The 27,191-nt window shown below is 53.6% G+C and overlaps 1 protein-coding gene and 2 non-coding genes across 13 annotated transcripts; all 3 read right to left on the bottom strand.

Moving 5' to 3' along the window:
- Positions 1 to 1,090: 1,090 nt before the first annotated feature.
- Positions 1,091 to 26,680, bottom strand: TNPO2 (transportin 2). 11 transcript variants are annotated; one of them, XM_003814816.5, is made up of 26 exons: positions 26,428 to 26,680; positions 25,908 to 26,024; positions 23,537 to 23,648; positions 21,918 to 21,993; positions 21,686 to 21,835; positions 18,293 to 18,399; positions 18,065 to 18,198; positions 17,903 to 17,984; positions 17,707 to 17,829; positions 17,481 to 17,599; positions 13,472 to 13,532; positions 13,215 to 13,380; positions 12,539 to 12,691; positions 8,489 to 8,714; positions 8,115 to 8,286; positions 7,601 to 7,687; positions 7,411 to 7,518; positions 7,159 to 7,317; positions 5,628 to 5,715; positions 5,342 to 5,440; positions 4,721 to 4,816; positions 3,966 to 4,041; positions 3,646 to 3,745; positions 3,492 to 3,566; positions 3,220 to 3,347; positions 1,091 to 3,137 (listed from the first exon to the last, which is right to left on the bottom strand). In XM_003814816.5, exons 3-25 carry the CDS (start codon positions 23,633 to 23,635, stop codon positions 3,240 to 3,242), a joined length of 2,664 nt encoding a protein of 887 aa, XP_003814864.1. In that variant the 5' UTR covers positions 23,636 to 23,648; positions 25,908 to 26,024; positions 26,428 to 26,680; the 3' UTR covers positions 1,091 to 3,137; positions 3,220 to 3,239. The 11 variants fall into 11 exon arrangements, with proteins under 11 accessions (XP_003814864.1, XP_003814866.1, XP_054960166.1 ...); XM_003814818.5 differs by having other exon boundaries at positions 3,966 to 4,071; XM_055104191.2 differs by having other exon boundaries at positions 25,908 to 26,659.
- Positions 5,510 to 5,586, bottom strand: LOC129394845 (small nucleolar RNA ZL2). Its single transcript, XR_008622210.1, has one exon. It is a non-coding gene; the product is annotated as a small nucleolar RNA ZL2 (small nucleolar RNA).
- Positions 8,368 to 8,437, bottom strand: LOC112437960 (small nucleolar RNA SNORD41). Its single transcript, XR_003026457.1, has one exon. It is a non-coding gene; the product is annotated as a small nucleolar RNA SNORD41 (small nucleolar RNA).
- Positions 26,681 to 27,191: the final 511 nt, after the last annotated feature.

The raw sequence follows: 27,191 nt of genomic DNA on the forward strand, positions 1-27,191 counted from the left end.
AACAAGAGCAAAACTCCGTCTCAAACAAAAAAACTGCAGGTATTTACTGCAAGCCTCTTTTGAGCCAGGCAGCTAACCAATCCACGTAGGTCATCTGCGCAGTCCTTGCTGTTTGCTCTACTTGACACTCTTCTCTACATGGCTCTGTTCAAACATCGTCTTCTCAGTGTGGCCTTTGCAGGTCACCCTACATAAGATTTCAACCGTTTCCCCCACCATTCTCTCTGCCTTCCTGTTTTTCTCTATAGGACTTAGCACAGTTCCACTTTTTATACTCTATCCTCTCACTAGAATGCAGGCCTTATTTGTTGAATATTGGATGTGTGTCAGTATTTTTAAATTTTCCCACGTTGATCTTTGGGCCACACCAAGGTTGCAGTAAGATTTTATTTTGGCTGGGGGCGGTGGCCCACACCTGTAATCCCCGCACTTTGGGAGGCTAAAGTAGGTGGATTGCTTGAGCCCAGGAGTTCAAGACCAGCCTCAGCAACATAGCGAAAACCCCCTCTACAAAAAATACAAAAATTAGCCAGCATGGTGGCATGCACCTGTAGTCCCAGCTACTTGGGTGGCTGAGGTGGGAGGACTGGTTGAGCCAGGGAGGTTGAGGTTGCACTGAGCCATGATTGCGCCACTGCACTCCAGCCTGGGTGACGGAGCAAGACCCAGTCTCAAAAAAAAGAAAGATTTTATTCTGAAGATTGTGGTTTCCCCCCACAGCTGAAACTACTCATTTGCCTGAGTGATTGTAACTAATATTAATTAAATTACCCTCGGCCTGGGGCTGGGCTGAGCCTTCTACAAAAACCTTGACCCAGGGTCAGCTGATGATAAGAGTGCGGCAAGGCCTCACCCCTTACCACTCAGTTTAGAGTACGGCAGAGGGGCATCTTGAACCTGGGCTGTGACACTAATGGCTCACCCTTAGTGAGCTGAAGTCCCAGAGAATGAGCTGCACATTTCATATACGTTACAAATTTAATCTTCCATCTTTCACATTCGTCTATCTTCCCACTCTCAAGTATCCCCGGTGCCCCCGACATTTCTTCACTACCAAAGCCAAGGACACAGGAAGCCACAGACTAAGGAGTTCACAAGAAACTGATCTTTACTCAACAAAGTTCTACACAAGTGGAATCTCACGCCACCTCGGCGCCAATCCCCAGCACAGCACAGTAACAAATGGACAGACCCGGGAGCCCGCAGGGGGAAGAGAGTGAGGAGGGAAAGAGGGACTGTGGCTCAAGGCCAGTCTGGGTCCACAGCCCTGGGTAGGGGAGAAGGTTGAGAAGCTGAAACTTCATTGTGCAAAAAACAACCAAAAATAAATTAAAAAATTAAATAGTTTTTTTTTTTTTTTAAAAAAAGGAAAACGAGAAGAACCAGGCTCCCCTTCCCTGAAGGTGTTTGTATCCCCCCCATCTTGAGTAGCGAGGGGTTACCAATCCCATCAGACAGCCAATCCATCCACACACCCCAAGACCCAGCAGAGGATGCTTCAAAGAACTGGAATTACCAGAAAATTAAAAGGTATTTTTAAAACTTTTTTTTTTTTTTTTTTAACAAATGGCTTCCAGAGACCTGCTCGAGTTTCATGGGGTGGGCGTGCAGGGACACCCAGCTAATTTATGGAATGTGTACTGAGTGCCCCTTGGAATAGAGGCAGGGCCTGACCCTGACTATGGAAAGACACAGGGCTTGGATGGAGGGTCTGGCGCCCAGGAGGGATGGATGGAGCAGGCCCCAGGATGCGAGACTCCAGTCAAACTCCAAAACACAAGGGGCTCCCCAAAGAAGTAGAAAGCAGGGAAGGAAAAAAAGGGAAAAAATGCTAAGGGGGTCTGCAGGGCCCAGTTTTCTGGCCAACTGGGAAGTAACTACACCCCCACCCTCTCTAGGGGAGCCCCTCCCACCTTGACCATGTTCCCACACTATTCCGGAAGGTTCTCTAGAATTGCTGACCCAGTCTAGTAGGATCTCTGGGCTCACTGGGTACTATGATGAGCAGGAAGTCCCAGGGAGATGGAATAGGGAACAGGGGACACACCACCTTTCCCTTCCACCAAGCCTTGGTTTCCTTTTTGCTGGCAAAGCATAAACCTGTGTCCTCTGTCATCATCAATCAAACGCCCCTGCCCCAGGCCTTGAGTTAAAACTGGGGCCTGAAACGTGAGAAGGGGGCTTTCAGAAGCACAGAGAAACGGACTGCCCCTGAAGCTGCTTACAGAGAGAGATGCTCGGGGTAAGTGCCAGTAGCTCTGGCTACACCCAGCTCTCTTCAGGAAAAAGGTCCCAACCCAGTGTCTTCAAAAGCCACTGGAGCACACAGGAAGGAGAAACGGTGACCTCTGGCCAGCCCCAGCCACTCCAGTGGTTCTCACCCTGCGAGCTAGGCTAGGATAAGGACGGAGACACCACCAGCTGAGGCTGCAACAAAGCTGGCAGGGAGTGTGTGGAGCGGGTCCCAAGCATGTGCGTGCTGACAGGGCGACTCCCAAGGTCACCATCCTCCTCCCCCCGCCCCGAGATCCCGCCTGAGGCCCCCCACCCACCCAGCCCTCCCCAGTCACCGCCAATTCCGGCAAAACAGCAGAAGCTTCTTAAACTCTAGATGCAGGTTACACGGAAGGCCTTACGGGTTAACTCAGGGGTTCACTAATTCTACTGTCTCCATGCAGTCGGGGAAATGGTGGAGCGGCTGGCCCAGCCTCGCCGGTTATGGCACCCGCACATGCGTGTGGCCACATGTGTCCGTGTGAGTGTACGCGTCCCTACGAGGGCCCCCCTCCTGACCTGCTCCTCCCTCACCTCATCCGAAGCCGGATTCGGTCAGCTGTGTAATTCCTCCCTCCCATGTAGCTGGCCCAAGTGGGCTGCCAGAGATGACCCTATTAGAGCCCAGGGGCCCTTGCCCACCAGAAGTCCCCCCCACCTCCCCGTTTGCAGGATGAGCATGGTGGCCCCACCCACCTGCCAGGAGGGCAAGTGGACGGATGGACGGACGGACGGACGGACGGGGAAGGCATCTGGATTTGAGTCCCACTCACTCCTCCCTAACCCCCCTCAACCAGGGCACAGCGACTTCCGGATGCAGCGCACTCCCCAGTAATCCCTCCGACGACGACGCAGACAGAAACCTGCAGGGGGAGGAGGAAGGTCATGGCCTGGGACCTTTCGGCCCCCAAGACAGTGCTGACTTGCCAGCTGCAGTCTCCTCACCTGGCAGTCTCCATGATCACCTAGACCCCGTAGAAAGCCGCCAGCCTCTCCTTGAGCAGCGGCGGGAATTGCTCAGAGAACTGCTGCCAGTTATCTTCCCCAACTTGGTCTTTGAAACCGTGGAGAATCTGTGGGGAGGGTGGTGGTGAGGGGTAGGCAGGGGCAGAACAAGGGGAGTGCGCCTCTTCCCCCATCCCCAGGCCCCATTGTTACCAGATGGTCTCACCCCTGCCTGCTCCCGGAACTAGATCAGGGCCCAGACAGAGCCTCACCTTATAAAACATGTCCCGAAGGTCATCCTTCGGGCTCACCCAGGAGGCTACAGCATCGCAGAAGAAAATAAAGTCCTGAAACGTGACGGATCCCAGGTGAGGGGCCGCCCGAGCCCAGCGCCCGCGCCTGCCCTCAGAGCCCAGCTGCCCCAACCTGCACAACGCCCCCCGGGTTGACACCGATCATCATGCAGATGCCGCGGAAGGCTGAGTCCTTCTCCTCGTTGTCCCTGATGTTCCTGAGGGACGTGCACCTGTGGGAAGGTGAGCAGCTGGAGGTCAGAGGGCAGGCTGGGCATGCATCTGTGGAGGGCTGGGTCACTGGGGATCAGTGAGTGGGCCTGGGACATGCATCTGTGGGGGTGGGGCAGGGCAGGGAGTCAGTAGGCAGATGGGGCTGGAAATGCACAGGCGAGGGAGGGGGTTGGGCCCGTCCCGCCCACCACACAGCAGGCTTGACACGTGGACACACACCAAGGCCGGATGAACTGCTGCAGCATGGGTGCCACCTCCTGGGGGCACACGTAGCCCAAGCGGCCGATGGTGATGGCTGGAATGGCAGAGGGACTCGTCAGGCGACCTGCAACCCCGAGCGGCCCCGGGACGGTACGTGGCAGGGCCTCTGGCACAAGGCACCAAGCCCCGCCCCATGAGCCCCAAGGGAATGGCTACTGCAGCCACCCTGGTCCCCCAAGCTTGGCCCAGCCAGGGGTCCTCCTCATCACACCTGAGTCTCTTCCCAGGTCTCTCTGCATCTATCTTTCTTTCTTTCCTTTCCCTTTCCTTTTTGTTTTTTTTGTTTTGTTTTGTTTTGTTTTTGAGATGGAGTCTTGCTCTGTTGCCCAGGCTGGAGTGCAGTGGCATGATCTTGGCTCATTGCAACCTGCCTCAGCCTCCCAAGTAGCTGGGATTGCAGGCACGTGCCATTACCCTCGGCTAATTTTTGTATTTTTTAGTAGAGATGGGGTTTCACCATGTTGGCCAGGCTGGTCTCGAACTCCTGACTTCAGGTGATCTGCCTCCCAAAGTGCTGAGATTACAGGCGTGAGCCACTGCACCCAGCCTGAGGCTGCATCTTTCTTGGGGCTTCTCCCAGTGCCCCCTTCCAGGTACTTCCAGACACCCTCCTTGGTTCCTTGACAAGGCTCTTTCTGATGCCCTTCCCAGCCCAGAACCCCACCTCCAGAAGGCGGGCAGGGGTGCAGGCAGCAGCCGGGCCAGGTGCCCACCTGTGTTTTCCAGCAGTGTCTTGGGTGTGTTGGGTCGGTTAATGATCTCCACCAGGTTGTTGAGGACCATCTGCACATAAGGCTGCATCTCTGCCCCTGGGGGAGCACCCAGTCAGAGCCCTGCACAGCCCCCGCCACCCACAGGGGCCAGGGGGCCGCCCCACCTCACTCACTACTCGCCCCAGTTCCAACTAGAGACTGGCCAACCACTACCAGTGAGGAAACAAAAGACCTTCTCCGGCTAATCCCCACCCAGAATCCCTGGCCAACCAGAATCCCTGGCCAACCAGGGACAGACCCCACCCTCCAAACAACAGAGGCTTCTCTGGAGTCGCTAAGGTGACAACACGCTGCCCAAGTCAAAGGAAAAAAAAAGCCAAAGTCACCCAACCAATCCGAATGAGTCTTTTAGCCAACTACACAAAACGGTCCAATCAGAACAGCCCTCCTATCCCTCCTCTTTAGAGAAGCCAATCACAAATGACCTTTCTGCTTGGCTCCACCCCTGACGACCCCCCAGAGACTTGCCTTGAAGGAAGCTGTCAGTCAGAGCTAGGCTCCCGCCCCCAGGTTGAGAACAGGCTAATGGGGGGCGCGTGTTGCCACTTGCAGGGCACTCACCCATCTGCATGCAGATTTCACCAATGGCCCAGGTGGCGTTGTTGCAGACGGAGATGAACTCTGGGTTCAGGTTGGTGCCCAGAATGGGCATGAACTCGGCTGGTGGGGAGAAACAGGGGTGCTGAGAAGGAGGGCCAGCCAGGGTAAGCTGCAGGACCTAGTCCAGCAGGCCCCATCAGACAGTACGAATACATCCCAATGTGGTCACAGTCATCCCCGGGTATTGCTCTCCATCACTTGAGGCCGGGGCTGGGGTCATGGGTTAGGGACAAGGCGAGTGTCGTACCGATACAGGGCTTGACATGGATGAAGCAGGCTTTGGTGAGGTCTCCCAGGAGGGCAAAGGAGCTCTGCCGCACCTCAGGCATCGAGTCCTGGGGATTCAAGAAAGATCAGTGTGGCTAGGCTCCCCTCCTTCTAACCAGGACAGCTCAGGGGGCACAGTCCCTGGTACATGTCCAGCCTCTGCCACTTTCCAGTTCTAGAGCTCCCAGCTGTTCCTTAACCTCCCTAGCCTCCAGCCCACATCTGCAAATGGGAGATGGCAGTGCCCCAACGGTCATCCCTCAGTGTCCGTGGGGGATTCTTTCCAGGTCCCTGCAGATATAAAAATCCACGGATGTGCAAGTCCTTGATATAAAGTGGCACAGTGTTAGGGCCAGGCGCAGTGGCTCATGCCTGTAATCTCCAGCACTTTGGCAGGCCGAGGCAGGCAGATCACTTGAGGTCAGGAGTTTGAGACCAGCCTGGCCAACATGGCAAAACCCTGTCTTTACTAAAAATACAATAAAATTAGCCAGGCATAGTGGGACACGCCTGTAGTCCCAGCTTCTTGAGAGGCTGAGGCAGGTGAACTGCTTGAACCCTGGAGGTGAAGGTTGCAGTGACCTGAGATCACACCATTGCACCCCAGCCTGGATGACAGAGTGAGACTCTGTCTCAAAAAACAGGTGGGGGGCGGTGGAGGGGGCATAGTGTTTGCATATGCACCTATGCACATTCTCCTGTACACTTAGCATCATCTCTAAATCACTTATATCTAATACAATGTCAACAGTATGGGAATAGTTGTTATACTGTATTGTTTAGGGAATAATAACAAGAACAAACTTCTGTATGCGTTCAGTACAGATGTAATTTTTCCTCTGAGTATTTTCAATCTGAGGTTACTTGAATCTTGGGATGTAGAACCCACAGATACAGAGAGCCAACTGTGCTGGGGCAGGGACTTGGGCTTTCACATTTTCTATTTTCTTTCTTTCTTTTTTTTTTTTTTTGAAGACAGAGTCTCAGTTTATTGCCCAGGCTGGAGTGCAGTGGCATGATCTCAGCTCACTGCAACCTCTGCCTCCTGGGTTCAAGCAATTCTCCTGCCTCAGCCTTCCAAGTAGCTGGGATTACAGGCACCTACCACCATGCCTGGCTAATTTTTGTATTTTTCGTAGAGACGGGATTTCACCGTGTTGGCCAAGCTGCTCTCAAACTCCTGACCTCAAGTGATTCACCTGCCACAGCCTCCCAAAGTGCTGGATTATAGGCGTGAGCACCTGGCCTCACATTTTCTATTTTCAATACTGTTTGCTTTTAAAAAAAAATTTTTTTTTAATTTTACAACTGGGGTTTCACTATGTTGCCCAGGCTGGTCTCAAACTCCTGGGCTCAAGCAATCCTGCCTCGGCCTCCAGGATTACTCTTTAAAATAATTAGAACAGCACCTTTTCCCTGATTTCCTTTGGGCACAACCAGGCCCTGACTCCCCACCAGGGGCAGCCCACGCAGGCTGCTGGGTGTCATCACTGTCCAGGGTCCCCACCCACCTGCATGCACTGGAACAGCAATGTCATGATGTTGCTGCGAGCCACCAGCTGCTCCACGTGACCACCCAGGCCCTCGGCCAGGCCGCTGAGCAGATCCAGTGCTACGATCATGAAGTCCTTGTCGGGAGCCTCATACTGCTCGGGGTGCTGGGTGTACATCTAGACACAGATGCCGACAGGGGCACGGGTAAGTGGAGCAGGCCCGAGGCAGGCCAATGGAGAAGCACAGGTGACGGGCCTAGGGTTGCTCACCATGGCCTGAGCCAGTGTCTTCTGCACCAGGGTGACACAGCGCTGGTAGACGGGCTCACAGTAAGGCAGGAAGCCACTCTGCAGGGCGGTGGCCACCGATGACAGACACTGGCAGGGAGGAAGGCAGGTGGGGAGAACTCAGGCAGGGTGGGCAGGATGGGTTTCGGGTGAGGGGCAGGAGCCCACTCACCTCCAGCAGGGGGAAGAGGTCCTTGTCTTCGTCCTTGAGCTCATTCCACTTCTGGATCAGTGGGGGCATCAGCTTCTGGATGTATTCCTGGAGACGGAGCACGAAATGGGCACTCCCTGGGTCGGGGTGGCAGACTGTGACTCAGGCACCTGTTGCCCGAGTGATGAGGCCTGAGCGCCTCACCGTGGCTCATGGGACCCTGAAAGGCCTGCCATCTGGCCAGACCTCGAGGCCTTCATTCTTCTCACCTGTCCAAGCACCGCCCGCCCCACCCCACCCCCCGGGAGCCTGGGTCACTGCCTCCTGGTTCCCGAAGCACAGCACTTACCACGCTGTCTCATAACTGTCTTTCTCCCCCACTAGACTGGGAGCAGGGCGAGGGCGGGGCCGGGTCTGTCTGTCTGCCTGTCGAGGTCACGGCCACGTCCCTGGCGTGCAACACGGGGTTGCCACCAGGTCACTGGATGCCCAGGGGCACGGGGATCGGGAGGCGGGGGCCGCTCTGGGGTCTCACCGGCTGGTTGAGGTGGTGGCCTACAGAGTCGGCCAGGGTGCCAATGGCGTCATAGAGGATGAGCAGGTTCTTGTGCTGGTATTTCCCAAAGGCAAAGACAAGGGTGTCCAGGATGTAGCTGAGGTAGGGCACCAGCTCCGTGCAGGCCTCTTCCTCCAGGGTGGCGAAAGCACTGGTGGGAGGGAGGATGAAGCGGGGGCTCAGTGGACCATGGCAGGTGACACTGGGCCATGGGCAGTTGGGGAGGGCAACTCAGGATCAGCCAGTACGAATACGCGATAAATCAGTTCCACATCAACAGTCACAGGTGTCATCACTTCCCAGAGGGTGGCCGGGGGAGAGTGGGGGCTGTGGGATCAGGGGTCCAGGGTCACCTGCAGGCCGCCTCCTGTACCCTCTTGTTGCCATCCAGGATGCGTTTGAGCAGCTCTGTCATCAGGGGCTTGAGGTGCATGTCGGGTGGCTGGCTGACCACCCAGTGGGCATAGCGGCTCAGCGTCCAGCAGGCGATGGAGCGGACCAAGGCCTTCTTATCCGACAGGCACTGGATCAGGTGCGGGATCAGCTCGGGCAGGTAGGGCACCATGCCCTGCATGCAGCCTATAAGGAAAGGGAACCAAGAGGGGGCAGTTTGATTGGGCCCAGCCACACCCACCCTATGGAGAGAAGAGTCAGCCGCACACAACATATAGGGAAACTGAGGCTTAGAGTTTAAATCACTGGCCCAGACTCATTTCACAGAGCCAGGTAAAGGCAGGCACAGGAGGGGAAACAACAGAAGCCTCTCATCCCAAAGCCCCGGGTTATCTTTATTTTTTTTTGAGGCAGAGTCTCGCTCTGTCGCCCAGGCTGGGGCGCAGTGGTACGATCATGGCTCACCGCAACCTTCACCTCCTGGTTCAAACAATTCTCCTGCCTCAGCCTCCCAAGTAGCTGGGATTACAGGCCCCTGCCACAATGCCCGGGGAATTTTTTATATTTTCAGTAGAGACAGGGTTTTACCATGTTGACCAAGATGGTCTCAGTCTCCTGACCTCGTGATCCACGCGCCCTGGCCTCCCAAAGTGCTGGGATTACAGGCGTGAGCCACCGCGCCCAGCCAAAGAGCTCCGTGTTATTGCGTTAATTCAATTCATGCATTAATTCATGTGTTAATTGAATTCATGTGTTAATTCAAAACTGGCTCCGTTACATAGTGAGTGGGGTTTTATGGGGCAGCAGTGACCCAAATGGAATAAAAGCACTTTGCATTTGAAACAGTTCTTAAGATGTTTGTGAGTTTTCTTTTTTTTTTTTTTTTTTTTTTTTTTGAGATGGAGTCTTGCTCTGTTGCCCAGGCTAGAGTGCAGTGGTGTGATCTGGGCTCACTGCAGCCTCTGCCTCCCGGGTTCAAGTGATTTCCTGCCTAAGCCTCCCAAGTAGCTGGGATTGCAGGCGCCCGCCACCATACCCAACTAATTTTTGTATTTTTAGTAGAGACGGGGTTTTACCATGTTGGCTAGACTGGTCTTAAAATCCCGACCTCACGTGATCCCACCTCAGCCTCCCAGAGTGCTGCGATTATAGGTGTCTGGCCGTTTATGATTGTTCTATTTCTCCTTATTTTTGTTTAATTTTTTAATTTATTATTATTATTTTTTTGAGACGGAGTCTTGCTCTGTTGCCCAAGCTGAAGTACAGTTGCACAATCTTGGCTCACTGCAACCTCCGCCTCCCTGATTCAAGCAATTTTCCTGCCTCAACCTCCCGAGTAGCTGGGACTACAGGCGTGGGCCACCACGTGTGGCTAATTTTTCGTATTTTTAGTAGAGACGAAGTTTCACCGTGTTAGCCAGGCTGGTCTCGAACTCCTGACCTCAGTTGATTCACCCGCCTCGGCCTCCCAAAGTGCTGGGATTACAGGCGTGAGCCACTGTGCCCAGCCATTTTTAACAATTTTTTAATGTTTTCTTTGAGACAGAGTCTCGCTCTGTCCCCCAAGGAGGAGTGCAGTGGTGTGATCTCCACTCACTGCAACCTCTGCCTCCCAGGTTCAAGTGATTGTCGTGCCTCAGCCTCCCAATAGCTAGGACTACAGGTATGCACCACCACACCTGGCTAATTTTTGTATTTTTAGCAGAGATGGGGTTTTGCCATGTTGGCCATGCTGGTCTTGAACCCCTGGCATCAGGTGATCCACCCGCCTTGGCCTCCCAGAGTGCTGGGATTACAGGCTTAAGCCACCACACCCAGGGTTTTTTTTTTTTTTTAAATATCACGAACTCTGCTCTTTTATTTAAAGAGAACAAAGATAATAGCACATCGCCAATAATCCAAGACACAAGATCTATGTTTACCAGTTTGAGCTCAACTCCTATAGATCTTTTTACCATAAACATGTAATACTGGCCAGGTGCGGTGGCTCACGCCTGTAATCCCAGCACTCTGGGAAGCTGAGGCGGATGGATCACCTGAGGTCAGGAGTTCGAAACCAGCTTGACCAACACGGTGAAAGAAACCCCGTCTCTGCTAAAAATACAAAAATCAGCCGGGTGCGGTGGTGGACACCTGTAATTCCAACTACTTGGGAGGCTGAGGCAGGAGAATCTCTGGAACTCGGGAGGCAGAGGTTGCAGTGAGTCAAGATTGCGCCATTGCACTCCAGCCTGGACAGTAAGAGCAAAACTCCGTCTCAAAAAAAAAGAAATTAGCCAGGCCTGGTGGTGAATTCCTGCAATCCCAAGCTACTCTGGAGGCTGAGGCAGGAGAATTGCTTGAACCCGGGAGGCAGAATGTTGTTGCAGTGAGCCAAGATCACACCACTGCACTCCAGCCTGGGCGATAAGAGCAAGACTCCATCTCAAAAAAAAAAGAAAGAAAAAAGAGGCCAGGCGTGGTGGCTGGCTGGGCAAGGTGGCTCACACCCGTAATCCCAGCACTTTGGGAGGCCAAGGCAGGCAGATCATGAGGTCAGTAGATAGAGACCATCCTGGCCAACGTGGTGAAACCCTGTCTCTACTAAAAATACAAAAAAATTAGCTGGGCGTGGTGGCATGCACCTGTAGTCCCAGCTACTCAGGAGGCTGAGGCAGGAGAATCACTTGAACCTGGAAGGCGGAGGTTGCAGTGAGCCGAGATCATGCCACTGCACCCCAGCCTGGCGAGAAAGCAAGACTCAGTCTCAAATAAATAAATAAATAAATAACACAGCTTATGTAATCTATTAACATATGTAAGCGTATTGTGTGATATATACCCTATTAACATGAGATATGAGATACATTAAACACATATTACATGTCGAAACATTTCTTTAGACAATTTTTTTTTGAGACAGGGTCTCAGTCTGTTCTCCATGCTGGAACGCAGTGGCGCAATCATGGCTCACTGCAGCCTTGACCTCTCACCTCAGCCTCCCAGTTAGTTGGGACTATAGGCACTTACCACCACGCCGGCTAATTTTATCAGGTTTTTTTTTTTTTTTTTTGGTAGATATGAGGTCTCACTATATTGCCCAGGCTGGTCTTGAACACCTGGGCTCAAACGATCTGCCTGCCTCAGCCTCCCAAAGTGCTAGGATTACAGGCATGAGCCACCACACCTGGCCTTTTTAAAAAATTTTTTGTAGAAAGAGGGTTTCCCTATGTTGCCCAGGCTGGTCTCGGACTCCTGGGCTAAAGCAGTTGTCCTGCTTCAGCCTCCTGAGTAGCTGGGATTACAGGCGTGCACCACAGTAACTAGACAAATTTTAGACAAATTTTGAAAGCTTACAAGGTTGAGGGTTTTTGCTGCCATGCCTGAAATTTTTGGCACAGGTCTGGATGCTGAGGCAATGGTATATGATGCCTCCAACGGACTCACAAAGCCCTCCTGTAACAAGTTTTATGTCCCACCGGGACCATGGGAGCCTGAAAACCCCACCGATTACAGAACACCAGGTTGAATTTGATGAAACACCACCTCCCACGGGTTACTACTGACTCTGGCAGGCCAGCCCGGCAGCCAGGAACAGGTTTAAGGCCCAGACACACCCTGAGTGACTGTAAGGAAGTGGCATCAATCTTTCTGTACCTCAGTTTCCCCGTCTTCGAAACTGGGATCCGGCACCCAGCTCATCAGGTGGTGGTGAGGGCCAAGGATGTTTGTCTACATAAGTGCACGAGGCAAGCATGCAGCTGTGCCTGCTGTTATTATCATTGTTGCTGTAATTATGCTTACAACATGAAAGAACTGCCTGCCTGCAAGAACGAACAAGAGGCCTTGCACTGTGGGGCTCCAGGGGTTCCTTTCAGGCCCAGAAACCAAGGGGAGAATTGAGATCTCAGAGCTGTTTGGAGTGGGGTGAGTAGGCCTCCAGGGAGAACTGAGGCATTGGTGTGGCTAGTAATGTGGGCCAGCCCTACAGTCTCATGCCAGCACAGGGCTCAGAGATCAGGCGCACTCACCCTCAGCAATGGCGCCCAGCACCAGGATGCCCGACTCCTTGACCACCCACTCGGGGTGGAAGAGGAGGCCTTTGAGTAGTGGGAGTAGGTGGGGCAGCAGTTCCTCCCGGAAGACATTGGCGAGGACGTCCAGTGCAGCCGCCGAGCACTTCCCTGGGGAAGGGGGAACAATGGGGAGGCTCAGGGCGGCCCCTCAGGCAGGTGGCCAACCCTCCTTGACTGCACTCCCAGGATCAGAGATCATGCTCAGAATCTTCACGATCAGCTTCTTTTTTTGTTTGTTTGTTTTTTTGAGACGGAGTCTCACTTTTTCGCCCAGGCCGGAGTGCAGTGGCACTATCTCGGCTCACTGCAAGCTCCGCCTCCTGGGTTCATGCCGTTCTCCTGCCTCAGCCTCCCGAGTAGCTGGGACTACAGGCGCCCGACACCACGCCCGACTAATTTTTTGTATTTTTAGTAGAGACGGGGTTTCACTGTGTTAGCCAGGATGGTGTTGATCTCCTGACCTCGTGATCCGCCCGCCTCAGCCTTCCAAAGTGCTGGGATTACAGGCGTAAGCCACTGCGCCCGGCCACAATCAGCTTCTAATCAGCTTCTGCCTCAGCTTCTAGTCACCTCCCAAGAGGGAGTCCAGGGCTTGCCACCCCACCACCCCCCCCCAGGCAGGGGCACACACTCAAATTCCAGTCGGACAGAGCATCATCATCATCGTCATCCTCCGCGTCCTCGGAGCCATCAGGCCGCTCAGCCTCGTGGGGCAGTGTGACCGTGCGTGACTTGTGGAAGCGTGGCTTGATGTCCTGCTCACTGTCGGGGACAGCCTCATCCTCCTCCACGTCCCCCTGGGGGACAGGCAGACTGTTAAGTACTTTGGGGACCACAGCCACGACACCCACGCCCATGCCCACCCATGCTGGGTGGGCCCTGCCTGACCTTGAGCAGGATGATGTCAATTTCCGAGTACTTCATCCCATTCACCAAGATGGGGATCAACCTGCACAGAGAGGGACTGTTTATGGGGATGCAGGGGCCGTGGCAAAAGTTGGGGGGAGGCACAGCTTGGGGAGGAGGCAAACAGGTGCCAACAAAGTGACCAGCCCCCCAATCAGCCACAGAGCAGACCCTGCAGAGCATGATGGTACTGCTAGGTGCAAATTGATCCATTTCCCTCTGGGGAATTATCGGAATCTAGTCTCTGCCGCTATGATTAGGATATAAATGATACCACTCCTGCCTCCAGAGAAAGGTTTTTTTTTTTTTTCTTAAGAAGCAGGGTCTAACCCTGTGGGCGGCAAGCCACCCAGGCACCGAGGCAAGAGACAGAGGAGACGAGCTGTTCCAGTATAATAAAATATAAAACAAGAATAGTTATACCAGATATAGATCTTAGATATGATTATATATGAATATCATTAATCATTAGTTTGTAGCAATTACTTTTTATTCCAATATTATGATAATCCTCGCTCTGTAATCATAGCCTAGGAAAAACCAGGCCATACAGAGATAGGAGCTGAGGGGACATAGTGAGGTGTGACCAGAAGACAAGAGTGCGAGCCTTCTGTTATGCCCGGACAGGGCCACCAGAGGGCTCCTTGGTCTAGCGGTGACACCAGCATCTGGGAAGACGCCCGTTACCAGGCGGATCATGGTCCAGCGGTAGCAAAAGGTGTCAAGGAACAACACCTGCTACTTAGCAGACCAGGAAAGTTGGGGGGGGGTCTCCCTTTCCCCGGGGGAGTTTAGAGAAGACTCTGCTCCTCCACCTCTTGTGGAGGGCCTGACATCAGTCAGGTTTGCCCGCAGTTATCCGGAGGCCTAACCGTCTCCCTGAGATGCTGTGCTTCAGTGGTCACACTCCTAGTCTGCCTTCATGTTCCATCCTGTACACCTGGCTCTGCCTTCCAGATAGCAGTAGTAAATTAGTGAAAATACTAATAGTCCCTGATATGCAGAAATAATGGCATACGCTGTCTTTCTCTTTGTCTCCTCTCCCTCTCTGCCTCAGCTGCCAGGCAGGGAAGGGCCCCCTGTCCAGTGGACACGTGACCCACGTGACCTTACCTATCATTGGAGGTGACTCACATTCTTTACCCTGCCCCTTCTGCCTTGTATGCAATAAATAACAGCGCAGCCAGACATTCGGGGCCACTACCGGTCTCCGCGCATTGGTGGTAGTGGTCCCCCGGGCCCAGCTGCCTTTTCTCTTATCTCTTTGTCTTGTGTCTTTATTTCTACACTCTCTCGTCGCCACACACAGGAAGAGACCCACCGACCCTGTGGGGCTGGTCCCTACGTAACCCTATCACCCAGGCTGGAGTGCACTGGTGCGATCACAGCTCACCACAGCCTCACGCTCCTGGGCTCATGCAATCCTCCTGCCTCAGCCTCCCAAAGTGCTAGGATTATAGGCATGAGCCATGGCACTCAGCCTGCAGGAAAGCTCTTGACCCAGGCCTGGCCACTCAGTGGATTACAGACCCCTGAATACACTGAAAATCTTGGTACAGTGCCTGGTCCCTAGCACAACATTAAGGCAGGGACATGCGGTCCTATTCCTGGCCACTTTCCTGAGATAGGGCAGAGACTAGCCAGGGTAGGGGAGCAAACAGACTAGGCAGCCAGCCCCTCAGCTGCAGCCCAGAGTTGTAAGTGACAGAGCCTTCATCACCTGCTCATCTAGGTGTCATCACTCCCCAGGAGCCGTCTGCCCAGCCCTAGACTGTTATCAATAATTTGGGGCCGGGCACAGGGGCTCACACCTGTCATTATAGCAGTTTGGGAGACCAATGCAGGAGGATTGCCTGAGCCCGTAAGTTTGAGACCAATTGGGACAATATAGTGAGACCTCACCTCTAATGAATGATAAATAAATAAATAAATAAATAAATAAATAAACATACAATATGCTGGGCGTGGTGACTCACGCCTGTAATCCTAGCACTTTGGGAGGCCAAAGTGGGCAGAACACAAGGTCAGGAGTTCGAGACCAGCCTGGCCAACATGGTGAAAACCCGTCTCTACTAAAAATAAAAAAAATTGGCCTGGCATGGTGGCTCATGCCTGTAATCCCAGCACTTTGGTAGGCTGAGATGGGCAGATCACAAGGTCAGGAGGTCAAGACCATCCTGGCTAACACAGCGAAACCACATCTCTACTAAAAATACAAAAAATCAGCTGGGCTTGGTGGCGCTCGCCTGTAGTCTCAGCTACTCAGGAGGCTGAGGCAGGAGAATCGCTTGAACCTGGGAGACGGAGGTTGCAGTGAGTGCAGATGGCGCCACTGCACTCCAGCCTGGGTGACAGAGCAAGACTTCATCTCCAAATAAATAAATAAATAAAAAGAAAAATTAAAATTAAAAAAAATTAGCCCAGTGTGGTGGCGCACATCTGTAATCCCAGCTACTTGGGAGGCTGAGGCAGGAGAATCACTTGAACCCAGGAGGTGGAGGTTGCAGTGAGCCAAGATCCTGCCACTGCACTCCAGCCTGGGCGACAGAGTGAGACTCTGTATCTCAAATAAATAAATAAATAAATAAATAAAATAAGGCCAGGCGCGGTGGTTCACGACTGTAATCCCAGCACTTTGGGAGGCTGAGGCAGGTGGATCACGAGCTCAGGAGTTCGACACCAGCCTAACCAACATGGTGAAACCCTGTCTCTACTAAAAATACAAAAATTAGCTGAGCATGGTGGCAGGCACCTGTAATCCCAGCTACTCAGGAAGCTGAGGCAAGAGAATCGCTTGAACCCGAGGGGCGGAGGTTGCAGTGAGCCGAGATTGTGCCACTGCCCTCCAGCCTGGGCAGCAGAGTGAGACTCCGTCTCAAAAACAGAAATTTAAAAATAATAATAATAATGATCTGGGGGCTGGGTACAGTGGCTCGCACCTGTAATCTCAACACTTTAGGAGACCAAGACAGGAGGACTGCTTGAGGCCAGGGATTCGAGACCAGCCAGAGCAACTTAGCAAGACCTCATCTCTACTAAAACTTAGAAAAGATTAGCTAGGTGTGGTGGGATGCGCCTGTAATCCCAGCTACTTGGGAGGCTGAGGTAGGAGGATTGCTTCAGCTGGGAGGTCAAGGCTGCAGTGAGCCATGATTTTGACACTCCACTCCAGCGTGGATGACAGAGCAAAACCTTGTCTCAAAATAAAAAGGAAAAAAATGATTTGGAGAGAGGCAAGCAATCCAAGTTTGTCAAGGAGGGTCAGTTTTAGGACTTTTGTTGGAAACACTGGTCGAAAATTTCTTTACTCTGAAGTTCCTAAGCTGGAAAGGCACAGAAGGCTACAGCACTACCCAGAGGGAAGGTTGTGCCTAAGAATGAAGCCAACACAAGGGAAGCAGATCTGAGACCACACAGATGCCTTTCACATCCTTTGAGCTCCTGGATACAGCCATACCCCTGAAGCCTTTGTTGATTTTTCATTTCTTTTTTTTTTTTTTTTTGAGACGGAGTCTTGCTGTCACCCAGGCTGGAGTGCAGTGGCACGACCTTGGCTCACTGCAACCTCAGCCTCCTGGGTTCAAGCAATTCTCCTGCCTCACCCTCCCGAGCAGCTGGGACTACAGGCGCCCGCCACCACGCCCAGCTATTTTTTTATATTTTTAGTAGAAATGGGGTTTCACCGTGTTAGCCAGGCTGGTCTCGATCTCCTGACCTTGTGATCTGCCCGCCTCGGCCTCCCAAAGTGCTAAGATTACAGGTGTCAGCCACCACATGTGGCCATTGATTTTTCATTTCTTTCCACCTATCAGTTACCTAATTTTGAAGTCTTCAAAAAGTGGCATTCTTACCACTTACACATAAATATATACTGAATGTAAACTGACAAGGATGTGGACTGAGAGAAGCACAGCAGGTGACCAGAAGGGAAGGCAGAGGCATAGCAAGGGGTCGAAGCTGGGGTAGGACAGTGGGCAGCAGCAGCACTCACTGGACCAGATGGGAGGCCAGGACTTCCTTGCAGATGGGCTGCTCGGCCAGCGTCAGCCAGAACTCACAGGCCTCAAGGGCAACGTTCTCATCATGGTCCTGGGTCCTCTGCAGCATGTACTGTGGTAGGGGGGAGAAGCTGAGGCCTGGCCTGGCTGGGGGTGGCTCCCTGACCCCTGCCACCGGCCCCCTGCCTGCCCGCCTGGGCTGGCCTCGACCATGCACACCTGGATGATGCTGTGCATGTGGGGGATGAGCCTGTCAATCCGCACTTCCAGAAGCATCACCAGGGCACGGCACACATTCTTCCGCACCTCGGGGTCATCATCCACGGCCAGGGCAAATAGGTGCTGCAGGGAGGAACAGGGTCAGCTGTAGGGGCCCTCAGTCCTCGCCCTGCCCACCCCCAGCCCAGCGGCCCACCTCGATGAAGGTGTCAATATTGTCCATCAGCGCCTGGGCCCGGTCCATGATGAACTGGTTCACGCAGGCGATGGCGTGGGACCTGGCGGGGAGCAGACACGTGGGTCACCCTGACCCTGCCCACTCCAGGCTCCCTGGAAGCCCCCAGGGAGCTGCACCCACCGGATCTTGGGACTGCAGTGCTTGAAGAACTGCAGGAACTTGGGGATCATGATGTTGAGGGGCCTGTTGAGGGCGTCACTGTCCAGAAGCTCTGATGAGTCTTCACAGATCTTCTGCAGGGCTCCAAAGGCTCCCTGAGTGCAGAGGGGCAGAGAGACAAAGGTGGGTGGTGGGTGGTGGTCCCAGCCCCCCAGCACCCGCTCTGGCCATCCATGGCTTCTTGCCTACCTCACAAGTGTTGTAATCCTCCGAGTTAAGCAGGTTGCAGAGCTGGGGCAGCAGCTCGGGCCACATCTGCAGCTCACCCTTGGAAGCGATGGTGGTGATGAGAATGCCTGGGGCGGCCGGGAAAGGACGCTGCCTGAGGCTGGGCGGGGGCTGCCCAGCACCTCCCCCTCCCACTGGACACCCCCAGTGCTGCCTTTCTGTTCCCTAGCCCATGTACGCCCTCCACATCCCCCCTCCTTTTTTTTTTCTTTTTAAGAGATAGAGTTAGCTCTGTTGCCCAGGCTGGACTGCTGTGGCACAATCAATAGTCCACAGCAGCCTCAAACTCCTGGCCTCAAGCCATCTTCCTGCCTCAGCCTCCTAAGTAGCTGGGACTGCAGGCACATGCCACCACGCCCAACTAATTTTTAAAATTGTTTGTAGAGATGGGATCTCACTATGTTGCCCAGGCTGGCCTAAAACTCCTGGCCTCAAGCAATCCTCCTGCCTTGGCCTCCAAAAGCACTGAGATTACAGGCGTGAGCCACCGCTCCTGGCCTTGACATAGGTAGAAGGGTACTCCTTGACTCAGTAAGCACCCTGAGCCTTACTGTGAGTCAACTCTGTTCCAGGCCCTGAGGCACAGCACAGAGCAAAACACAAAATCCTCACCCTTGGGAGCTGGAAGCAAGCTATGAAGTAAAGATAAATTAGCAAAAAAAACTGGGAGGGGCCGTGCATGGGTGGCTCATGCCTGTAATCTCAGCACTTTGGGGGACCGAGGTGGGTGGATCACTTGAGGTCAGGAGTTCGAAACCAGCCTGGCCAACATGGTGAAACCCCGTCTCTACTAAAAATACAAAAATTAGCTGGGTGTGGTGGGGGGCACTAGTAATCCCAGCTACTCGGGAGGCCGAGGCAGGAGAATCACTTGAACCTGGGAGGCAGAGGTTGCAGTGAGCAGAGATCACGCCACAGCACTCCAGCCTGGGATGGAGCAAGACTCCATTTCAAAAACAAACAAAACAAAAACAAACAACTGGGAGGGGCCACATGCCAAGGACTAAGGGTGGAAATACAGCAGAAAAGATGGTGAGAAAGGGTTGTAGGTGAAGGTAGCAACTTTAAATTGGGTGGCCAGAGCAGGCCTCGTTGAGGTGACATCTTGATATCTGAGCCAAGACCTGAAGGAGGTGAAGGAGGCGAGGGAGGAATCATCCAGGTTTCTGGGGAAAGGGCATCTGAGGCAGGGGACTCTATGGTGCAAAGGCCTGGCGTAAGGACAGACATGATGAGAGAGGGAAAGGAGGTAAGGGCAGGAAGGTGGCAGGGATGCTTGTACTGCCTATTAGATATCCAGGAGTTACATACAGCAGGCATCTGAGGTGCCAGGACAGTGCACATATCTGGTGACAGAGCTGGATATGGGTTCTGTTAAGTGCAGAGATGGTATTTGCTGCCATGAGATGGCAGTGTTTCCCAAGGGTGGAAACTCAATGAGAGAAAGGTGCTCCCTGCAATGGGTAGGTACACAGTGAGGATTGTGGAACCTTAGCCACACCCCCTCATTCTGTGTGCCTCAGTGCTTCCAGCCCTCAGAAGAGATAAAGAAAACCGGCCTCCTAAGGTTATCAGTAGGTTTCTTTTTCTCTTTTTTTTTTTTTTTTTTTTTTTGAGATGGAGTCTCACTCTGTAGTCCAGGCTGGAGTGCAGTGGCACAATCTTGGCTCACTGCAACCTCCACCTCCCGAGTTCAAGTAATTCCCCTGCCTCAGCCTCTGAAGCAGCTGGGATTACAGGTGCCCGCTGCCACACTCAGCAAATTTTTGTATTTTTAGTAGAGATAGAGTTTCACCATGTTGGCCAGGCTGGTCTCGAACTCCTGACCTCAGGTGATCCACCTGCCTCAGCCTCCCAAGGTGCTGGGATTAGAGGCGTGAGCCACCGTGCTCAGCCTGGATCAGTAAGTTTCAGTGACTTAGCAAAGAGCCTGGCACATAGAATGAGCTCAGGAAGTCCACATCCTACTACTGGCCTGGGAGGGGGTTTTTGCAGGACTAAAAGTTACTTTTTATTTTTGAGATGGAATCTCAGTCTGTTGCCCAGGATAGAGTACAGTGGCATTATCTTGGCTTACTGCAACCTCTGCCTCCCAGGCTCAAGCAATTCTCCTGCCTCAGCCTCTCGAGTAGCTGGGATTACAGGTGCCCACCAGCTGTAATTCCCAACTAATTTTTTGTATTTTCAGTAGAAACGGAATTTCACCATGTAGGCCAGGCTAGTCTCCAACTCCTGATCTCAAGTGATCCGCCTGCCTTGGCCTCCCAAAGTGCTAGGACTATAGGCGTGAGTTACCGCACCCAGCCAAAAGTCATTTTTTTGTTTTTATTTTATTTAGTTTTTTTTGAGATGGAGTCTTGCTCTGTTGCCCAGGCTGGAGTGTAGTGCCGCAATCTCGGCTCACTGCAACCTCTGCCTCCTGGGTTCAAGCAATTTTCCTGCCTCAGCCTCCTGAGTAGCTGGGATTATAGATGTTCACCACCACGCCCAGCTAATTTTTTTTTTTTTTCGAGATGGAGTCTCGTTGTATTGCCAGGCTGGAGTGCAGTGGCGCCATCTCGCCTCACTGTAACCTCCAACTCCTGGGTTCAAGTGATTCTCCTGCCTCAGCCTCCCGAGTAGCTGGGACCACAGGCGAGTGCCACCACGCCCAGCTAATTTTTTGTATTTTTAGTAGAGATGGGGTTTCACCACGTTGGCCAGGATGGTCTTGATTTCCTGACCTTGTGATCCGCCCACCTCAGCCTCCTAAAATGCTGGGATTACAGGTGTGAGCCACCATGCCTGGCCAGCTAAGTTTTTTGTATTTTAAGTAGAGACGGGGTTTCACCATGTTGGCCAGGCTGGTATTGAACTCAACCTCTGGTGATTTGCCTACCCTGACCTCCCAAAGTTGCTGGGATTACAGGCGTGAGCCTATTCTTAGTCATCTTTCTGTAACTTCCTCAGGCCACCTTCCGAGAGTCAGAAAAGGCTCTGCTGAAAACCTAATTCTGTTGCACCTGAAACATGAATACCTGCATTATTTTAACTGCTATACCCTTAGCACTCAGCCCAAGGCCGAACACAAAATTCTAGATGTTGCATGACTGTCTCAGAGGCAAGAAGGACTGTTTCAGGAGGGAGTGGTTCCAGAGCGTGGCCCTGCACTGCCTCAGCTGTTTCTGACTTCTGCTGCTTACCTAGACAGGTCCCTTAATAGCTCAGTGCCTCAGCTTCCTCATCTATCAAATGGCAATAGTAATAGTACTACCACAGAGGGTGCCAGAGCATTCCATGAAGCACTACACTTAACATGCTGAGAAGTGAGAGTTCAGTGTGTCCTCAGAGGCCAACCCCCGCTGCCCCTCTCACCAATGGTGGCTCGGATGAGCGAGGAGGCGTCGCCAATGTTGTTGAGACACTCCTGTTTGATGAAGTCTGCCACAGGGGGTGGGAAGCTCTGATAGTGTGCCTTCACGTTGTTCTTGAGGATGAGGCCACTGAGAGAGCGCGTTGGCTCATCTGGGAGGAGGAAGGCTGAGGTTCAGGGGCCCAGGGGGAGAAAGCAGGGTCCCGATCGCATGGAAGGGAGCAGAGGGCGTACCTTCTGACTTGAGTCTGGTCAGGACGAAAATCAGGTAGTTGTTGAAGTCAGGAAACTGATTGAGTTGTTTGAGTTTCTGCCAGGCTGTTAAGGGACTTGGAAGACAGAGGCCTTCCCCCAGCCAGGTCCCCTCACTATGTACCTGACACCATCTCTGACCACTGGGACCAGGCTGCCAGCTCCTGGGGGATCCCGCTCCCTAATAAGCCCACAATGACACAGAGCACCTCAGACACGTCAAATTCATATAAGGGGCCGGGCACGGTGGCTCACGCCTGTAATCCCAGCACTTTTTGGGAGGTCAAGGCGGGTGGATCACAAGGTCAGGAGTTCGAGACTAGCCTGGCCAGCGTGGTGAAACCCCATCTCTACTAAACATACAAAAAAATTATCCGGGCATGATGTGTGCGTGCCTCTATTCCCAACTACTTGGGAGGCTGACGCAGGAGAATCGCTTGAACCCAGCAGGTGAAGGTTGCAGTGAGCCGAGATTGCGCCTCTGCACTCCAGTCTGGGCGACAGAGCAAGACTCCATCTCGAAAAAAAAAAAAAATCATACAAGGAGTTGGGTGGAAATGTCTGAGTTTCCCATCCACTCCTGAAGACCCAGCCAGAGCAGGAGAGGGAAGGAGAATCCCACTCCTCTTAAAGTGGCAGCTACTAGTCAGCGATCCCCACTAACAGGCCATGAAGAATTTTTTTTTTTTTTTTAAAGAGGGAATCCAAATTTTGGGGTGAGTCATGCTCATGGTTTAAATATTTATTTATTTATTTTCAGACAGAGTCTCACTCTGTCACTTAGGCTGGAGTGCAGTGGCATGATCTCCGCTCACTGCAACCTCCGCCTCCGAGGTTCAAGCGATTCTCCTGCCTCAGCCTCCCGATTAGCTGAGATTACAGGCTTCTGCCACCACACCTGGCTTAATTTTTGTATTTTCAGTAGAGACAGTGTTTCTCCATGTTGGCCAGGCTGGTCTCAAAACTCCTGACCTCAGGTGATCCGTCCGCCTCGGCCTCCCAAAGTGCTGGGATTGCAGGCGTGAACCACCGCGCCTGGCCTATATATCTTTTCTTTGAGACAGGGTCTGGCTCTGTCGCCCAGGGTGGCTGGAGTACAGTGGCACAATCTCAGCTCACCACAACCTCTACCTCCTGGGCTCTAGCCATCCTCCCACCTCATCCTCCCAAGTAGCTGGGACTACATGTGCATGCCACCACACCCAACTATTTTTTGTATTTTTTGTAGAGATGGGGTCTCCCTATGTTGCCCAGGCTGGTCTCAAACTCCTGGGCCCAAGCGATCTACCTGCTTCGGCCTACCAAAGTGCTCCGATTACAGGCATGAGCCACCCCGTTGGGCCAGGGCCTACTTTAATAGTTAATGGAGTAGATGCTAGCGTTCGATGAACATTAGGAATTTTCATCATTTTCTATAACAATCCCCGCAGCTCTGGAAATGGGACCCAGGAATTGTAATCCTTCTCTGTCCAGGGCAGATCCTCCGCACAGCAGAAAAAATCTGGGGACTAGGGGAGTCAGTCCCTCTCTTTCTCTCTGTGGCCTTTGGAAACTGCACACATCTACCCGGCTCCCCCAGCCCCGGAAGGAAGGAAGGATACATCCTGCACGATGCGCTGAGTGGCTGTGTTGGGCGACTGTGAGTCTTTGAGCAGCTGCAGGACCTGCTGCAGGCCCTGCTCGTCTGGCTGCCAGTCCATGGCGCAAGGCAAGCTGCGGAGGTAGGGGCCGGGGTCAGCGCTGGGTCTCTGGGGCTCCGTGTGAGACCCAGGTGGAGCCCCTGAGGCCGCGGTGGCCGCATGACGACGGGAACGCCCTCGGCGGACAGGCGGAGGCCTCCGATCCACGCCCGCCCAAGTGCGGGGTCCCCGCCAGCTGCGCCATCCTCGGCCGCGCAGTCGCGGGCTCGGGAGCGCGGGAGGGGGGATGTGGAAACGGGCCACAGGCGGCGGCGGCGGGGCCCGGCGGATCCTCATGGGACCCAGCGAAGAGCCCTCGTCCCAGGGTGGCCCATGCCGCCGACCCCGGCTCCGAGCCCGAAGGCTTCCACCTCCCTCGCAGCGGCTGGGCGAGGGCCCAGCCGCCTCCACATCCAGGGGCCCCGCCCCAGACCGTGATAGCGCCCCGGCCCCCGTGGTCTCTTCTATGCAGGCACAGTCCCTGAAGAGTCCCCTTCCCCCGACACTTGGCCCTTAACTTCTGCCAGATCCCAGAGGCCTCCTGCCCTAGTCCAATTTCTGAGCTTCCCCAGATGCGCCGTCCCAAGACGATCGTCCTGATCTCTCCTGTCCCCTGTTCCTGCCCTTCAAGCTCAGTGGATGCCAGATATCCCCCTCTGTGGCCTAGCCAAATTCTAAGGATTCCCCTTAATCAGGCCCAAAGCAGTCCCCAGGTAGGTCTCTGCTGCCTCTTCGAATGAGAGCCAGCCAAGCCCGGCCAACCCACTATAGGAGCCCCCTGGACCGATCCCAGTCGCCTTCGGGAATCAGGTCTGGCCAAGCCTCTCCCTGAAATTCCCTCCGACCCTGTCAGCAGTAACCCCTGCTGAGGGATCTCTGTTGCCTCTCCCAGTCAAGTTCGGCCGAGCCCCCCACCACCTCGTGTCAGTAACCCCCTGGTCCGATCCTTGCAGCCTCCCCCAGTTCGGCCTGGGTAAACACCCCCCGGGGCATTCCCCTCAACGGATCCCAGCAACGCCTCGAAGTCAGATCCAAGAAAACCCTCTAGGCCGAAGTCTGACGCCCCTCCCTGTCAGGACCCAACGAGCTCCCCTCCCCCCACCCCGCTCAACTTTTCAGTGCGGCCTCCCCCAATCAGACCCAACCATGCCCCACCGAAACAGGCCCCTACACACACCCGATCCTCGCGACGTCCCCCAATCAGGCCCCAAGCAGTCCCCAGACGCTTCCCCCAATCAGATCCCCTCCAGCCCGACCCCAGCAGTCCCACTGGTCCTCTTCTTGAGGAGCCCCGACATGGCCTGGCTCCGAGGCCCCACCCCCTAAGCTCTGCTCGGTTCCCCCCTCCCCCGCCCGGCCCGTTCTAGCTGCCAGGAGGATCGGGCCCAACCGGCTTCCCGGCCTTTCCCCGTCGGGCGCGGCCCCGACGCCCGGGCCGCGCGCGGCGCAGGCCCGGTGCCCGGCGGGGGTCGACGCAAGCCGGGGCCAAGAGGGTCGGGCTCTGAGTGAGGCCCACTTACCCGGCCCCGGGCAGCAGCGGCGGCAACTCGCGCTGCGGCTTCTCCAGAGACTCGCGCGGAAGGAGGGAGCCAAAGAGAGAGAATTAAAAAAAAAAAAAAAAAAAAAAAAAAAGAAAGAAAGAAAAAAAAAAGAAAAACGCGGCCGTAGGTGAGCCGCCGCGGCTCCCGTACTCCGTTCAAACTGGTCCCGCCGAGCCAATCGGAAGGTTCAACCTTCACACGTGCCCTGGCACTTGGGAAACCCGGGCTGAGACAAGGTCCGGTCACGTGACCAAAGAGTTGCCGTTTCTTTGGCCTCTCTAGCCAGCCGGTCCTCCCAGTGTCTCGTTTTCCCAGCATCTTACACTGACCTGACCGCAAGCTCTTTAGCTGGAGCCAGGAGCTTGGTAGCGCGTGGGGACTTTGTGTGTGATGGATCCAGGAACCCCTCGGCCAGAGCCAGCACCCTCCTTGTCACCTTCCTCCACTAAAAATTGAAATGTGCCTCCCTTCCCCCATCCAGAGGTACTTGGGAGGAGTACGCTGTGTGTGCGCAAGGAAAGAGCTGAGCGTGCTCTTTATACCCCAGAGACAAAGGAAAGAAAGCAGGACAAAGTAAATGCCTGAGACAAGCCGGGTTCCTACAGAAGCCTCTGCCACTTTTTGCATTATTTTCCAGTACTGTTTGATAGTTTTTACAAGGAGATGAAAAAGCCACAAGGATATAAATTTTTGAATAAAACGAAATGAACTAATAAAATAAACTTTGAACCACGCCTAATCCCTTTCCCTACCTGAAGTTGAATGAGGTGGAACAGCGCAGGAAATTCTGGCAAGGGCAGGGTCATGAAGAAAGAAATCTTCTTGATCCTTCCGACGTCTGAAGACAGTAGGGCACCGTTTTTCCTTCTCTTGAGAGAGGAGCAGATGGTAAAAGGCTGGAGACCCTGTAGCGTCTTGGTTTCCCCTCCCTGCCCTGCCGATAACAAAGTGGGAGACCTCCTGCCACTTGAAGCCTCAGTTTCCCCACTTGTCAAATGGGTATAAGAGCAGTTCGCGCGATTAGAGATCATCCAAGTTAAGCATGACCTGGCCAGCTCTAAATTGTTCCTTAAAAACGTGGCTTTACCCTCCAAGGCTCAAGGCTGTTCTTTTACTGTATTCAGCCCCTCCCTAAGCCGATATTTCATGAATTCACCAGCTCTAATCCCAAAGAACAACCCACCCTGCCCTGAGGAACTTTTTGACCCTCGAGAGAGGCAGAGGTCAATTTTTGCCCCTGCCTGAAGGAGGGGAACAGCTATCTCAACCCACTTGCCGTAGGCAAAGTCAGTCCCGGCTCCGTTCATTCATGAAAATCAAGTCCCGGGCCTCCAAGGTTAGGGAAGTGTCGGCAGGCGCCTAACTCCACTCGGAGAATCGCGGAAGACACCCTAAAGGAGCAGTTGGGATTCCGAGGTAGCCAGTTCCGCTGGACTGAAACCTGGGCTGAGAAACACGTGCAGAAAGCCGCCACCAAGGCATGCGTAAAGGCCTCCCTCTCCCCCACCCTCCGATAAGCCCTGGAACTACAAATCCCGTCCTGCCATGCGCCAGGGTCGCCGCGCTTTGGGGTTTTGGCTGAGACTCAAATTGGCAGGAGGGTCTCTAGACCAACCGAGGTGCATGGGGAGCAGAAGAGTGAGACTGGGGAGCTGGGGCTGGATTTGGGGGTTCCTGGGGCGAGTGTGAACGATAAGAGCTTTCTGGTCAAATTTGGGGGCTGCCCCAGATAAAGATCAGATGGGGAGCGAGTTTGGGATGCAGGAGACAATTTGTTAAGGTTCACCCCCTTCATATAATATGGCAAATTTTCAGCGGCCCTCCGCAAGCCTTGGGGCAGAACAAAGTAGCCCCTGCTGCATGTGTGGTCCACATTGTTGGCCCTTGTGTGGTCACGGAATTTTTTCTTCCTCTCCAGCTGGTGAATTTGAGTGTTGAATCAGGACAAGGTTTTGGGTTTTTGGTTTTTTGTTGTTTTTGTTTTTCTATTTCTTTTTGTTTGTTTTGTTTTGTTTTGTTTTGTTTTTGAGACGGAG

This window comes from Pan paniscus, chromosome 20 (genome assembly GCF_029289425.2).
Source record: "Pan paniscus chromosome 20, NHGRI_mPanPan1-v2.0_pri, whole genome shotgun sequence".
Lineage (NCBI taxonomy): Eukaryota > Metazoa > Chordata > Mammalia > Primates > Hominidae > Pan > Pan paniscus.